Source organism: Centruroides vittatus, unplaced genomic scaffold, assembly GCF_030686945.1.
Source record: "Centruroides vittatus isolate TY-2023 unplaced genomic scaffold, ASM3068694v2 contig_1057, whole genome shotgun sequence".
Taxonomy (NCBI): Eukaryota; Metazoa; Arthropoda; class Arachnida; order Scorpiones; family Buthidae; genus Centruroides; species Centruroides vittatus.
The window spans coordinates 2,316,252-2,333,472 of NW_027120684.1; the positions used below are offsets into that span (position 1 = coordinate 2,316,252).

At 28.0% G+C, this 17,221-nt stretch overlaps 1 protein-coding gene across 1 annotated transcript in view; it reads right to left on the reverse strand.

The window, feature by feature from the left end:
- Positions 1 to 15,377, reverse strand: part of LOC136972602 (RNA-binding protein 24-B-like) — a 29,378-nt gene extending 14,001 nt beyond the window's left edge. The window contains exons 1-2 of the mRNA XM_067267178.1: positions 14,915 to 15,377; positions 1,077 to 1,203 (exon numbers count right to left, since the gene is read on the reverse strand). Of these exons, the coding sequence (XP_067123279.1) occupies positions 1,077 to 1,203; positions 14,915 to 15,109 (322 nt within the window). The 5' untranslated portion in view covers positions 15,110 to 15,377. The remainder of the gene's footprint in view (positions 1 to 1,076; positions 1,204 to 14,914) is intronic.
- Positions 15,378 to 17,221: the final 1,844 nt, after the last annotated feature.

Below are 17,221 nucleotides of genomic sequence, written 5' to 3' on the forward strand. Positions count from 1 at the left end.
TTACACTTCATTTCTTTAACTCAGTTGGGATCGAATGTCGCTTAAGATAGGCCTATTTGTGTTTTACTTAATAATTACTTTTTTACCTTAAGATTCGCGGATTAAAGTTTGTAAACCGCCATTTTAAATTACTTAGCTTAATCTCCGTTTTTTTTTTAACGATTTATTTTTTAATTGTTGCTCTTTGCGCTAAATATTATATAACAGAGAGAAAGTATGGCGATTGGTCGAAAAATGATCCTCAAAATTTTTACATTTTTGGACTCGGATGACTTTGAAATGTCGAGAAATGCAAAACATTCGGAGTTTTTTTCCTGTATGTATGGATGGGGTGCAAAATTTTGTTTACCCTGTTTGAAGCTTAATAACTCCTGTGCTTTTTGTCGAAAATGTCTGAAATCTTGCAGGGAGATTTGTGTATAAGGGGCATTGATGCTACTAAAGTTTGGTGGTTATAGGTCAAAGGGGTGGCGAGATAAAAGAGGTCGTGTGTCGTTTCTCGAGTAGGGTCGGACTTAACGACGATTTTACTCGTTATTAGCATTTACATTTTTTAAATAAAACCCTTCAAAATTAAACTTTTTGTCATTTATAATAATTAAAAATATAAAAAGTTTTTAAAAAAGAGATGGCGCCACCAAAATTTTAAATGTTGCCTGGAAAGTTAAGCAACTCGCTAGTGCATAAAAAAAAAAAAAAAAAAAAAAAAAAGTGTTTTTAAGATAGATTGAGTGACAGATTAAAAATGTTTAAAAATGACTGAAATTTATGAAAATTAAATAAAAGAAAGACCGATTGTAATACGTAATTTATGTATTTAAAACAATAACAAACTGCTGAATAGAGCAGCGTGACAAATAAACAGCGCAAATAGGAGGATGCTACTAACATTCTTCATATCCTTTAGACACACTCGGAAGTCTATTTTTAAAACTAGAAGCGTATTCGTCTCACAGAGAACGGTTATCTACTCAAACCCACTAATTATCGTGTATATGGCTAATAAAAACTTACATATCCGAAACCCGGTTAACAAAACATCATTCGGACATCATTTAATATTAAAATATACTTGCCGTTCTGGACGTTTCCTCTCGGTTTAGCTCCTAAATACGCTAAATTGACATTAGCTTTCCGACCGTCGATAATAGGATTGGCATCTTTCACTGCTCTTTCTGCAGCTTCTCTATCCGCCATTGTTACCTGAATAAAAGAAAATATGATCAAAGTAAAATCCGACATTTAAAATATATAACAAACACACTCATTTGTTAGTTTTATAAAGGAAAATTAATTACAATAATACTTTTTCTGTTTCATCAGCGGATACGGGATATTTTTCTTCTCCGATTTAATAATAATAATAGTAATAATAATAATTAAAAATATTATTTGCGCTGTTAAACATCGCTTTAAAGTAGAAACATTAATGCTATTTACTTTCTTTCCCCCCCAAAACCAATATTATAACGAGAAATGTCTTAAGGATTTTGCCTTCAAATTAAGTAACTTAATAATATAATATAAAGTTTTTTATACTACACATTTTTAAATTTAAAGAAAAGAAATATACAATATTTACTTTCTAAGCTTGTTCATATAGAAACATTGCAGTGTTTGTCTTGTTTTTAAACATAAAATTTTAAATTGATAAAGTTTTAGGATGCGTGTACTGTACATAAGCTTGTCGAACTACGTTAATTGCGGGCATTCTCATAGCGTGAAGGCCTCTTTAAATAATACATGTACTGTCTTATCTCCAATTTATAAGGTTATTTTGTCATTAAAATGAAGTTTCAATGGAAATGTATACTTCTGAATTAATTTTAAATCGTGATACCAAGCAGTCGACATACAAGAAAGAGTACACAATAGCTAAGATAATTTATTACTTCTTTAATTTTTTTTTCTACAATATATCGCCTACTGGACGATAAACTAACGAAATTGAGAACCAAGTTAGTTATTTTAAGCAGTTATTTTTTTTTTTTCTAGATAGTAACTTTATAGAACGAAGAACGAACTACTCAAAAGATAATAAACTTACATAATCTCGAAAGTCGTTTTAAAAAAGGAACTTACCAAAATACTTATTATTTTTTAACGAAACTAATTTTTTACCTCATTTAAGCACATAATGTGAAAGTTTATTATATGGTAGATTCTCGAGTCAAAAATATATAAATCGACATGTTACTGGGTAGCTTATTGTAGAGACGACGGTGTGTTTTCGCCGGAAGTTCGATCGGAAGTTGTCAAAATCTATATTAAATAGTGCACACTTTATGAAAATGAAAGCTGAATCGTTATATATATTGTTTATAATTAAAACGAGACTAAGTCAAAGGCCATAAGTTCATACGATGACGAGATTTAGTACTAAATAAGATGTCATTTTTCATCAAAGAATTTCCGCATCGTCCGACCGGTTTATAACTTTTCAATTTTTCACGTCGAGTGAAACATCGTATTTGGAATAAATATTTATAAACAATGGAAAGTATTAATGCACTTTCGAAAATTAAATTAATGAATTTTGACATATAATAGCAAACGAATATTTTTCGTTCGTACATTTATACCATTTATTAGAACGAATAATATTGTATTTATATTAATTTATCTGTTAATTAATTAATTAATTATAAAACTTTATACTAAACAAACAGCGTAAGGTTTTTATTTACCGTTTTATAATACAAAAAACTAAAGAATTATTCTTATTTTATGTAATTATTAAAACTTAATGAATGTAACGCGTGTATTGCAAAAGATATACGCTTCATAAAGGATAATCTACATTTTCGGTATCACTCGTCAGTTAAATAATTAACTGAAGAACGAATATTGTACTATATTTTCAGTTAAATACTTGGCGTGCCCTTTTTATATAACAACAAATTAAATACAGCATAATGAAAAAGAATGTCGGGTGTTTAACTGAGATATTATGTTACTCTTCAGTTAATTATTTAACTTGAGTGATAATGTGTTTAGAGCACTATATTTTTTTGTTAACAAGATGGAAAGCCAGTCGAATATTTTATTTAAAAGTATTTAACTTACTCTTTGTATATATTTGGCATAACATTTTAACTACGTGGTGTATCTCATGCCAAAATTTTTGCATAGATCACGTGTATATCTTTATACTATTCACGAGGGATTTCAGAATAAGGATAATTTGTTTTTTAATATTATATTTTCTTAGATAATATATATGAAAACAAAAATTGAAATTATTTTATTCACGAAATTCTGAATAGAGTAGTTCGGTTATGAATAGATTGGTTTGCATTTAACTCAATATAACAGCAAATAAACAAGAGTAAATGAGAAATGTCTTTTACTCGAACAGTGGAAAAAATCAATAACAATTTTAATAAAAAATTAGAACTTAAATTTCGAATGGAATTTATGATTTAATTTAAATATTTTGTGTTATAAATATTATAATGCATTGAAAAAGGTAAAAGAAAGAGATTGTAATTCAATGTGTTTTTATCCTTAAATTAATAGTAGCCATTCGATTATCCGAGCTAAGTGAAAGTGAAATCATCTCGGATAACCGAGACTCTTAATCCAGACTACGTTATCGATTTTTGAGAAGGTTTCTATTTCCCATAATTCTTGTTGTAGTCCCTCGACTTATCGAGGATAAAAATCTTGCCGCAGGCTATCTTTGATCGGTCTTAACTAAATCTCCAAAAATTCTAAAACGAATTTTTTGCTTTAAACAAAATACTATCTCCGCTATCCTTTTTAATTAACCTATTCAAATCCAGCTTTATCTAAACGCTTTAAACTACATCAAAGACTTTCTTTGAGATTATGATGGATCAGCAAATAATAAAAATTAAAAAAGGAAAAAAGATCTGTAAACTAAACATTTAATTACTTCATTTTTCACCAAATAACAAGTTAGAATGTACTTTTTACAGCTAGAAGTTTGCGTTTTTAAACAGAAAATTGAAATTTGATAAGCTTGAACATCATTTGCTAAAGGATTTACCAAAAAATATAAGAAATTAATAATATTTAAAGAAAAAAAAAACTTTAAAAATTCCTCGATTGTAATTTCTTTTGTTATATTTTATATTTTAAAACTTCCAAAAATAAATAATTTTGCACGTATTTAAACATTAGATCACGCTGTTCAACGAAGTGAAAACATTTATTCCAGACGTAATAAAACTTAATCAGAAATATAACATACTTTTCTTCAAATTGCGAAATTAAACACGCTTTCAAATAACTCGCATTTATGGAATGAAATTTTTACTATTTAACTAATCTTTCTAAGTTAATTGGAACTCGAGTATATGTATTTTTAGATAGGATTTTATATGTTTTTATCGTACGAAATTTACATGATAATGCATCCATTTGTCTTTATCCTTTTTATAATCGTTATCCTTTAATACAACAAAGATTTATTTGTTTAAAAAAAATTGTAAATCGACTTGCATTTTCCATCGACGTAGATAATGAACTATAAGGTCTTACATATTCTATACAAAAATTTGATGATGTAGATGTAACAGACTCAATATCTTGTTGGTTTGATTGGCGAAGTCTGAAAAAATTAACTGTCTCCGACTAGAATCTCATGTTTCACCGCACACAAGAAATATTTCTGCTTAAAAAACAGATAAAAAAGGTTACTTACATTACTAAAAATATTAATATAAAATCAATAATAATAATAATAATGTGTTTGTTTTTAACTTCTTTTTAATTTACTTTAAATAATTTATTATAAATTCAACATCAAATTTTGTGAAATTGTAGGCTTTAAATTCCTAAAAATTCACAATAAAATCTATATTTTCTATAAATAAATGTTTAATATTACAAAACTTTATAAAATTTATCCTTCGCACTGTAAAATATTATTAATTTTTATCAAATAATATTTATTATGAAGTGCTATAAGATATTATTTGAAAGTGTCTTTATTTTCACAATCTCATAATCGATAAATTTCATAAAATAAATCGAATGGTGTATTATCTTTCGTAAGTTGATAATAGTCAAACAAATAAAAAAAATCAATATGATAAGAAGGAGAAATTTAAAATTTTTAAGCAGATTTTCTAAATATGATGAGATTTTTGGAGATAATATACACGAATAATCGAATATATTCATCAAAAATTAAATGCTACAGTCAATGGTTACGGTTGAAAAAATAGAATAAAATAATTACGAATGATTTCGGTTATACTTTATAACGTGATTAATTACTAAAATTCAGGTCTTTCACTTCGCAAAGATGCTTCGAAGACCAAGTTTCTGATTTAAAAAAGAAAATAAAAGCCATTGTTTCATTTAAATAGGTTGTTAAAAGTAGGATAAAAAAAAGTAATTCTAATAATAACATCTTTTCGGGTATAGACTCGAAGATAACAATGGAGAAATTAAGAATAAATTGATTTTTATCTAACTATACCTCTTAATAGAAGAAGAGCAATAAATTTAAGTATTTACTATAGATTATATCCCGTTTATCTCAAAGCGAGAAGAAATATAGCCTATCTGTTGTATATGTTAATAATTTAATTTAAAGAGGATATCTGGGTTGCTAACCTAGCAATCCTCTTTAATTTAAAATATTTTTAGGCCTCGAGCACTTTCGATAGAAATAATTTATAGATAGGCCTATAACGTGAAGTATAACCTCTTCAGAATGCCAAAGTACCTCTATAAATTCCAAAGAAAAGATTACATATCCTTTAAAGGGTTTAGACCCTTCAGAAAATGTTTGAAAATTCGAGCTGCTATGGAAAATGTTTCATTGTAGCTTCAAAAAGTCTAACCTCTCTAAAAAATAGTCTCAGTCGAAGATGGTGCCATTCAAAAGAATACTTTTGTCGATTTTGTCGAGTTGAACTTTTTAAAGTTGGAGCATTTCGAAGTAAAACAACAAATATCTGGGTTGGATGCCACGCAAACCTACTTGATATTTTGAGATTTAAATGTAAGAATATCGAATAATTATTTTACAATTATTCATATCTGTCACATTATTTATTTATTTATTTTAACAAAACGTATCGAAGAGCCAAAATTTACGAAAGAAATGTTGTTACACGCGTGTAAGATTTTCCAGTGAAAATTATTTTAAATACAGTATATCAATTTAAACAGAATTGTGCTGTATATAAATATTACAGCATCCTACTTTATCATCTCACTCCAAATAAAAATAAATAATTTCTTGCAGGGAATAAATTTAATTAGCAAAAATGTAGAAAATATTAGAAGATAAATAAGTTATCTGATTGAATATGAATACTTTAGATGGATCTTCTACGGGGAAAATTAATAAAGATGCTATCTCTATAACGAATAGTCTAGCCACAGGTAACCATATAACGCTAAGAAGAAAGCCAACTTAGATAATCTATTATTAATAATTAAATTTAAATTGAATATTTAATAAAAATTTTAATTATAACTTTTAATTTATATTCCTCAGAGGATTAATTACGGCAATAAGTAAATACTATTAGTAATAATAAAATAATTTCCGTCGGCTCTCTTTTAATAACTTCATTAAAACCAATTCGGATTCATAATATATATATATATATATTTAAAAAATGATAAAAGTAAATCGGATTCTTACCTCGTACGACTCGAAAATTCAATAAATACGTTACAAAACTTCGAGCTGTTTATTGTTTTGATCGAAACAAACGATTGAATTAACTTTTCAATAAAAGTAAGTGAGTTGTTTTTCCGGTATTTTGCTAGCGCATTCAATAACATTATGCAATGGCCGTGTATCATTCCGTTGGATTTGCATTTGTTGGTATCCGGAATGGAAAAAAAGAGAAATAAATAGGTCATCCGAATATTTAGTTTTTGCATAATAAGAGAAATTGCTTTAGTACAGAATGAATCATTTTCTGTCTAGTCTACGTGAAAATTGGCTTGTGTTTATGCTGTATATATACACCCTGTTCGAATAGGAGTGGAATAACGTGATAATAATTGAGTTACAATTTGAAAAACCCGTAGACCTATAAATTTCCACTGTCGTCCGTCCGTTGTCCTTTCTTAATCTCGAGAATCGTATTAGATAGATGAATGTCGAGACCAGATATGGAAAGCTTAGATAAAGAGGGAGACCCGATTAACTTCGAAACAAACCGGAAAACGACTCTATCGTTAAAGGAAAAGTGTGGAGTACAGGGGCAAGCCACTACTAATCCGAGGTGGAGAGCATATATTTTAAATTAAATAAATTAAAAATATGATTAAAAATTGCAGCCCGGCATTGTGACACAATAAATTGATGTCACAATAAATCATTTCTCGTTAAATATAATATATATTATGTTATGTGCGTACATTAGATCACAAAGAAAATGTGTATTATCTTTGTTTCGACTCATCGCAAAAGTATACAAGTAATACGATACTTTTCGAAGAATTGCCATTCGAGAAATTAAAATGATTCATTCGTACAACCGAAAAACTTTGGATCTTTTTATAGCTCTAATTTGAATGTGTATGTTTTTAAAAGTTTATTTTTTTAATATTACGTCTCATTAAAACTAACAAAGTTCAAAAATATTCTTAACGCGAATTTAATCCGGTTGAAAAAAATTAAGTTCTTGAACTTTCTGGAAAGCATCTTTAATAATAAACTTCTTACTATTCGAACAATCGAATAAAGCTGCGTATAATTACTTTAAACTAAATATAAATTTTATAGAAATTATTTAACATTAGCCTGAGTTAAAGAAGTCGGTTTAGTAGATATTTAATTAAGTACGAAAGAAATTTTTTTAGAATAATAATAATAATATGCGCTCGACATACCCTATTTATACAACATATATTTAATCTTTGTGTTTATTTATATCGAGTATACAGTATAGACGTATATCTAATCAATTATCATTTCTATAGAACTGTGTGAACTGCTTTAAAAAACACACGTTTTTATCAACATGTTTTTCTATATATATATAATAAAAAATATATTACACATAAGGATAAAAGAATATAATGTAATTAAAAATTTCATATTATTACTCTTTACATATAGCACGATTCTTTCTATAAAAAGTAATATCCTTTCGAGTTAAAATATCGATTTTTTCATGCTTTTAATTGTCTTTAAAAACCTTGTAAAAATTCAAAAAATAAAATAATAAAATAAAAATTGAAATATGACTCGAGATATTCGTATTATAAAAATTTTATTTTGGGTGTTTTGTTTTCATTTTTATGGATAAGAATATCCGTATGCTTAATGAAGCATCATCTGTTTCGTAAATAAAATAAATATATTGATTTTTCTTAATGTATTTTCCTTTTAAATCACTCCGTTAAGAAGTAACTGATCCATTTATTTTTTAAAAACGAGAAAATTATCGACGAAGAGAAAACTAATTGCGATACTCTTTTAAAATCAAGTTATTTTATTAGAACAATTTAAAAATAAATTTGGCGAAATTAAAGTTAATAATATTATATGAATGTGAATTTATAAAAGTAATAGACAGATGACATTAGCACACTTTAATATTCTAATATCAATTAAAATAGAAATGAAAAGTAGAACTTTAAGCTTAAAAAAAAGACAATAAATTATTATATTTTTATTTATATGATTAAATACTGATGCAATTTGAGAAATAATTAAATGAAAAACTGATAAATACTTTCTAATTTTTTCTTTCGCCCGTAAAGTCATTACGCCATCACCTACATTTTTGCTGATTTTCTACTAAATTTATCGTTATGAGAAATTTTGTCTTAAATAAAACACATATTTATCTTCACCGTCTTCACCTCTACGTATAATAAAATCATATTATGATCTACAATATAAAGTTATGGTCTATTTAAAATCGAGTAACCGAGGAATATACATTGTAATACGGTATTAAGATCCAAATTTATATTCGCATTTGAATCAATCCGAGAAGAAATATCTTACAAAATGAATCCGAAAACGTACGTACAAAACAAATTAAATTTATTTAAGTAGTAAGTAATATTAACAAATCCAAAAATTTTTTTAAAAAAGAGGAGAAATGTAATAGCATCTTACTCCTTTACGTAACTCGGGTCCTATTTTTAGATAAATTGATTTCATGGTCTATATTTTCTTATACTGTAGGCCTATATTAAATATTAAAAAATTTTATCTAAACATATCTCCTAAATATATATATTTATATTGATTTTATTAGAGTATACGAGTGCTAACTCCGGATTTTTTCGTGGATTTTTAATAGTAAAAGTCGAGAGTTTAATGGGAGTTTAGTAGTCGCTCGCATTCACCTACCTTTTTTCATATCGTAATAACAGCCCTTGTCGATATAAATTCAGGAATTTCGAATAGATTTATGTAAAATTTGATTTATATATCTTATCGGATTCATTATACTCGTAAATTGTTTAGTAAATCGTCGCGAGATGAAGATAATTAATTTTCATATTGATATATCTAAATGAGTATAAAAAAATTTGTTTATTTTAATTTTAGTAATAATAAATAGAAAAAATAAATAAATAAAAAGTGAATTTTATGCAGTTGTAACATTTTTTTTTATCTGTCAAGGAAATTTATAAAAATCAAATTTTTTTATAAACCCGCTTAGTTATAAGATATAGTTGATTTACATATATTTTAAAAATCTTATTTATTTCTGCTTCAGGTAAAATTCAAAAACCTTACATAGACGTAGACTATAGTCATGCAGACTTCTAGATAAAAACATTTCTCATTCAAAATTTAAACTTCCAAGAATGAGTATAAAATTGGTTTATAAAGCAAGCAACATGCAAAAGCTTACTTACTATAGTAGACCTATATATGTATATGACTAGTCGATCTATCCACAAAACGAACTCCACGTTTGTAAGAATTTAAAATTTTATACCCTAGAAACCATTTAAATAAACGAAATTCCCTGTCGGAATTTGTCGATTCGGATAATCTTATTTACCGCGTACAATTTATTATTTATTACTCGAGTACAAATTAATTTCCTATGATAATTAATTGGCATTCGAGTTTATCTCTTAACATTTTTTTTTTGTTTTGTTTTGTTTTTATCCAAAGATCAAACATATTAACTGAGTGAAAGTAAAAGAAAAGTATAAAATGACACAGGCCTATGCGTTAAAGTTCGATCAAAGCGTAAAAAAATAATAAAACAACAAACAACTTTTAGAAACGTCCACGTATAAATGATCTTTAATTAACTCAAAGATTTTCAGATATTTATATTTGAAATTTCTATTAAAAATCTTCAAAGTACTTATCCCTCAATTAATTTTTTCTTTACGTATTTATTAATACAGGAACCAGAATTCCGTTACGTGCGATTTTTTTTTTTTTTTTGTTTACTAACTTCTAATTGCCATCGCCCATTAAAGCGAATATGTTCGACTACAAAATCTGATTTAGCCTCAACTAAAAAGAGATGAAAACAAATAAAAGTATCGTATCGTTCACGAACGTATTTAAACTTTCATTATCGACGTCAATATTTACGTAGTAGACAGGAAACATTATCGTGACTTCTAATTGACTCTGTATGTTGATTGATTTCACAAATCGTGTGTTTTCTTGCTCATTCAGATACTTACTAATTAAAAATTAACGCGATAACTTTCTTACGGGTTCGTCTTTCATTTTGGAACGAGTATTAAGAAAATTATTATTTGAAATTTTTTTATTAATTCTTTTTTGTAAAACGGGATTCCATGCCAACTTTTCTTTTCTACGATATTACCGGCGTGCTCTTGAGCTACATAACTCAATGGCAAAGTATTCTATCCCAGATGATAACCAGATAAATAATAATTTTAATTGTTTTTCTTAATTATTTAGCAAATAAGACTAGAATAAAACTTAAAACAGTTCTAAACTTCTGTATTTTTAACTTATTTTCTTTTAATCCAGCAATGAAATCTGATGAAGAATCAGAGTTCATTCACTTTGTGTATTGTCTTGTTTTCTAAAAAAGATTACACCAATCTCTCTCTCTCTCTCTCTCTATATATATATATATATATATAATCTTTTTAAAGAAATCTTAACTACGTACGTGTAATATCCAATAAAAACCGGGTGTTTTATTTGAATTGTAAGCAAATTTGAAAGAAAATGTTACAAAGATAAGAAATTGTTGAAGATTAGAAACTGTTCTTATTAAAAGAGGAAAGCAATTAAGTACATTTGGCAAGGACTCCGATTCTTTAAACAATCCTCGTCTCTAAAAAAATATCAGTTCATTAAATGGTTAAAGACTGTTCGAAATCATTTTTCATAATTTTGAAAGAGAAAAAGCTATTTCGAAAATCTCGTTATAAAAAATAACTTACTAAAATTAGTAGAAAGTCATTTAAATTAACTAAAGCTAACTTAATCAAAATTAAAAACTATACATATGATACTACGCTGTTTTTCATTGGAAAGTTTCTTTCTTTTTGTTTTTGTTTTTTTTTTTAAATAATAATAATATATTTAAAATGATTAGATTTAATATTAATAATAACACGAAAACGCGTGCATACATGCTTACATAATAAATGTAATTATCTAATGTAAATTGATTTTTAAATACAGAACATTAAAGAAAAAAGAAATTAGTATTTTCGTATTTAAACATGGTAAACTTTTGAAATTATACAATTAAAACTTAGCTTTCGAGGATAATATTTTACAGACACACCATAGAATTAAATTATCGTTGTCTTTTTCGGATTTAAAATATATAAATTGATAAATTAATACAATCTGCTCTTTGTGCGAACGGTTAACTCATCATTTTATAGTCTAAAAATAAATACCTTCATTCTATAAACGTTACCCAGCAAATTTTAATTGTAAAACTGTCATTTTCTGATAAAATCGCCTAAAAACTATAGTTAAATCGCTAAAAATATGAATCAGAAATAATGTCGAAAGTTCTTTCACCTTTTATTCTGTAGTTCGAGATATATTTAACAGTTAAACAAATTAATTAGAAAGCTAAAAAAGTGTATTTTATTTACTTTGATTAGATTTATAGAAAGTATTCTTTCTGTGTAATTCCTCGAATTAAAGGTAAGTTAAATCATTTTAAAACCTTAGCTTAAAAAATATCTTTTCATAAGAATGTATGAAAAGTATCAATCTGCCAGTTTTTACTAAAAGACAACTTGCAACAAAAACTTACTTTAACACACCATTGTCATTATCTTAATTATTTTTAATGATTCCCAGCGTTAGAATTTGCTTAATCAATAAAATTTTCAATTTTTATTAATAAATAAAATTATTTATTATCATTTTTCCCATTAAGACAAATAGCTGCATCTCATTTGATCCTAGAATAATCTTGTTAGCAACTTTGGCTGCAACACGGTGGGTGGCTTTTATAAAACATAAGAAAATTGAAAGGTTGAGGGAAGCTTCATAAACAAATCCAATCACTCTCCGTTTGATGACAGTTAACTAGAGGTTAACGTTTAACAGTTTTTAAATGTCCGCACTAATCAGTGAATTTTTTTCCTTTTTTTTTTCTTTTTTCTTCCTCTCTGGTCGCACGCGTATATGTCTATATATTTTTTTTACTCGGTTGTATTCTCGAGTCGTCGGTTTGTTGGTGAACTTACTTGTCACTGCCAGTTGCTATCTAAGCACTAAGAATTTAAAACAATGTAGTCTTGGCATTACTCCAAAAAGTAGCATTCTCGGGCAGTAACGGGAAACAAGTCGACCAACATCATACTTAGGCTTATTATAGAGGCGAGAACCGTACAAAACATAGTAAAAATTTGTAATCGTCCTACTAAAAGTCATATCGAAACATTTTCGAGAATAACTCCTTCCCTTTGTTTATACTGTTTAGTATTTACGTTCTTCCCGTCGATAAGTGTTTAAAGTTTGACTAAGTCGCACGAAGAAATTACCTCAATTAGCCATCTTGTAGATATTTTGGTTTAGACGGCACGTCTCTACCCAAATTATGGCAGCATGAAACAATGGAATCACGTGACGATTTTGGCAACTAAATGAAAATGCTTTTTGTCCTTTGTAGAATGCGCAAATTTTTTGACTTCTCGTAAACAGATATTCAATAAATATGATATTCTGGAATTAAAAAAACACATAAGAATACTTATCACACTGCTAGTAAACCAACGATTGCGTTATCAGTCTAACTTTTTACACCTCACTTTTCCAGAATTAGGACCAATGGAATCATAGAAAATACAAATACTACATTCTAAAATATTTTAAATTAAATTACTTCATTGTACAGATACAACATAGAGTGAACTTATTATACTATAATAGAAATTATTTATTAATACCATACGTATTAAAAATAATTTAAGTATCATGATTCAACGTGGAACATCTGCAAGCTGTTTATGATGTCATTTTTTAAACATGAAAAACGTTCAATCGCATGTTTCGTGGTGATGCTTAAGCTTGACAACAATAATAATATTTTGAATGGCTTTCCCTACGGAAACTATCGGCTTATATAGCGACAGATGGAAAAACAAATACGTTTATACTCAACTATATTTTTTTTTTTATTTTTCCTCATCCACTACACTTTTTTTCGAAAGTGATGAAAGTTTCCGCTAGAATGAATGGAAGAATAGAATTTAAAGATTCCACTATATCCCATTTTACAGTCTGAGTCAAAATGTTTTAACTTTATATTTTAGGAGTATGAAGATAAAAAGGATGAAAGAAAAGTCTGAAAGTAATGAGATGAATATTCTCAGAGATTTTTTTTATATATGGATTTAAACTTTCTTGATAATTTTTTCAATAAATAATTATAATACAATTGATTTTTTTGAGCAGGAAGGAGAATTATAATGAATAGAGTACATTCGATATTACTAAATTGAAAGGGAGAATAAGCAAAATGTTTTATAAAATTATATTCCTGTCTCTCGCTTATCTAATGAAGATATTATTTATTTATATTTCGGTTAATTCTATCCGAAACCGAGCTTTATATACAGTATTTACTCGAGTTTATAAGTATTTTTAGATGCAAATAATTTAACGTAAGAATTATTTTGATGATTGTAAATAGAAATATCATTTGATTAGAAACACCGAATGAGTTTATAGCGTGCACAGAATCAGCTATGTAAGTTGGGAAATATGTGTATTAAAAAAAATTGTATAGAATGACCTATGACTTGATATATCACGCAAGCAGTCATCATGGGCGTCTATACGTCCCTATGTATAGAAATTCGAAATGAAAAATATGACAAAATGTTTTCTGTTGATAATAAATAGTTCCCGCATGAAAATTGAAATAAAAGCAATTCAATTGAATCCAGTAATTGTTCTTCTCTCTGGCACTTCCAGGCTTATCTTTTGCCAACAAATAGTTATTTTAGACTTTCTTCGACTTTAATCGCCAAGTCAGTCTGTGTTTTGCGATTTTGAAAACTGTATTCTGTACTGATAGATGGATAAATATTCGTTTTTAGCACCTCAGTTAACGTTGTTTTTAAATCATATTTTTTTAAAATAAATGTTCTTCTAAGAAATATAATTTACAATAAAAAATGAATGGGTATTATTTGCTTGCCAGTATTTACCTAATTTTTGATTAATTTTCATTATGATTAGTACATAATTTTAATACTTATTTCTATCAATTGTTTTATGTATACTTTTACATTATTTTTCTTCAAAATTTTTGTACCAATGAACAATATGCAAAGTTACAAAGTTATTACCCGTCAATTAAAATATATACATTTAGTACAAGTTGATTAAATTTTCCCCAGTGCGTATGTAAAAAAAACGACAGATCCGACACGTGTCTATCCCAAGATTAAATCTTGTAATCTAGGATTTAAAATTTACATATATAATTTTTATTGATAGCATCCAAAAAACTGTACTTACGAACCCATAACCTCGACTCTTTCCCGTTTGTCTATCAGTAATGACAACAGCTTCTTCAATGTCTCCGAAAGTTTCGAAAAATTGGCGAAGAGATTTGTCTGTCGTGTGGTATGGCAATCCACCGACAAATATTTTGGTGAAAGTCGTGTCTTTTTGTTGGAGGCCTGCTGTCAATTGCCCACCGCTATCGGACATTGTGAGAAGAAACGAGTATGAATGGAAGTGAATAAGCGATGTATGGAACTAGCGAACGTACCCCATGAAACTGTCTAAGAGTTGACACATGACTAACACGACTGCCGAACACAGCCTTTGAGATGTGCGCACATCCCAGCTGTATTTTTAGTAGTGCTATAGCCTCGTGACTTTAACTCCACCTCCTTGTCACGACAAGAACATCTCGTTTTATCGTTGATTCCGCTCTTCTATAATGTAAGATATAGGATTAAGCATAATTTTCTCGCACCCCGAAGACGTTAACTATATAAATAAGTTTCATACGAATTTCGAGTGGGCGTCATTATGTATTGTCCGCAAGCCAAAACTTATTCGCGCGCGCACAATGTGAATTAAGACCTATCTTTGTGTGCCAAAAACTCCCCACGTGGGAGTATACAGTGCATAAATGGAGAAAAAAAAAAAAAAAAAAAAAATCTTTCCTGTCGTAAGCTGTTAAATATTCTGTAATATTCGGCTGTTTCCAATTGTCATCGTCTAAAATAGAGAAAAGAGGATATAAATTTGGTTTCAAATATAAACATCACGAATATCGCATTATGTAAACTCTAAGTGAGATACCAATCGCAAATAAAGCGCTTAAAACTTCAACACACGACGTGTTCGGCTCTGTAAAACTACACAATGCTTCAGACTATCGCGTTGTAATATTAAAGATATATTTATAAACTCTAATATCTAAACAATTTCTTGAAAAAATATACTTTAAGTTTTGTACATTGTTTAAATATTTATTTACCAAACATAAATTTTATGTTAAAATAAACACGCAGAGTTTTAAATATTAAATGATTAATATTATTGACATAAAACGTATATATATATATATATATATATATTTTTTTTAATATATTCGCCTTTTAGAATGGTCCGATAGACTTATAAATTATTTTATAATTGAAGCAATACATTTCCATCTCAGTTGCTGCCACATATATTTATTATATTTAATTATATAAATTTATATATAAAAATAATTTTCACACGAAATATTTCGAAAATCTCACATTAGATGGCGTTAAACAAAAGTGTCAGGTAAGTGACTTCCTGTATTTGTAAATGTTCCTCCATTTTGCCAGTCGATATTGATTTCCGCAGTAGAAGTTGTAGTTGTTAGAAAAATCCTAAAACACTTTCAATTGAAGTTTGATTAATAGCAAAGCGTAAAGCCGGTACTTTACTTAACCCAACAGAAAATATTCCTTTAATAAATCTTAAAAGAAAAGAAAAGAAAAAAAACAACAGAAACAAATTTGGCTGTACTTAAAACTTGGTCTTTCTATAAGCAAATGTTTCGGCAGGGTAAAAGTTTTGCAAAAGTGCTTAATATGTGTTTAATTCCTTTTAAGAAGCCATTCTTTCGATAAGGTTTGTGGAAATAATCTCGATCTTTGTAGATATATAATCTCTATGCTTGATTTCTAATCCTAGTTCGATAACAAGCGTGGACACGTCCAAATGGATCACAGGCAATCTCCAGTAGGTCCTGCGAGGGTAAATAATCTTTCTATCGGTTTATTTAACCAGAAATCGCAATCGTTCTGTTTATAAGTAATTTTTCTTTCGTCTTAAAACGGATGGACAAAATGTTCTATCGATTTATTGATTTACGAAATATGCGAATTACCAGGAGGACAAAACGCATTCTTCCCTAATTTTACCAACAGTGATTTAATCCGGATTAAAAATGGAAAGAGGAGAGGATAAAATAATTAATATAATAACCACTTAATTAATTGATTTTTCGATCTTTGTTATTAAACGAAGTAGGAAACGGAAACGTGGTTTCTGGCCATTCGCCAACAAGTTGATGTGCATTGCTGAATCAGCATCGTTCCTATGAGTCAGGCAAACTACGATGATGACATCCACTTTAGAAACTGTGCAGTCCGAATATTTTTCGCCACCTGTTAGAGCGACTTCATCGGGTAACCATCACACAAATCAATTTTCATAAGTATATACGGCTTAATTCGGCGATAGGATCCGCCGCGAGTTCAACGCACCCGAAGAAACCGCGAGTGCGCGACACATTTGCATAAAAATTTATGTTAGGCAGTTGGACGATAG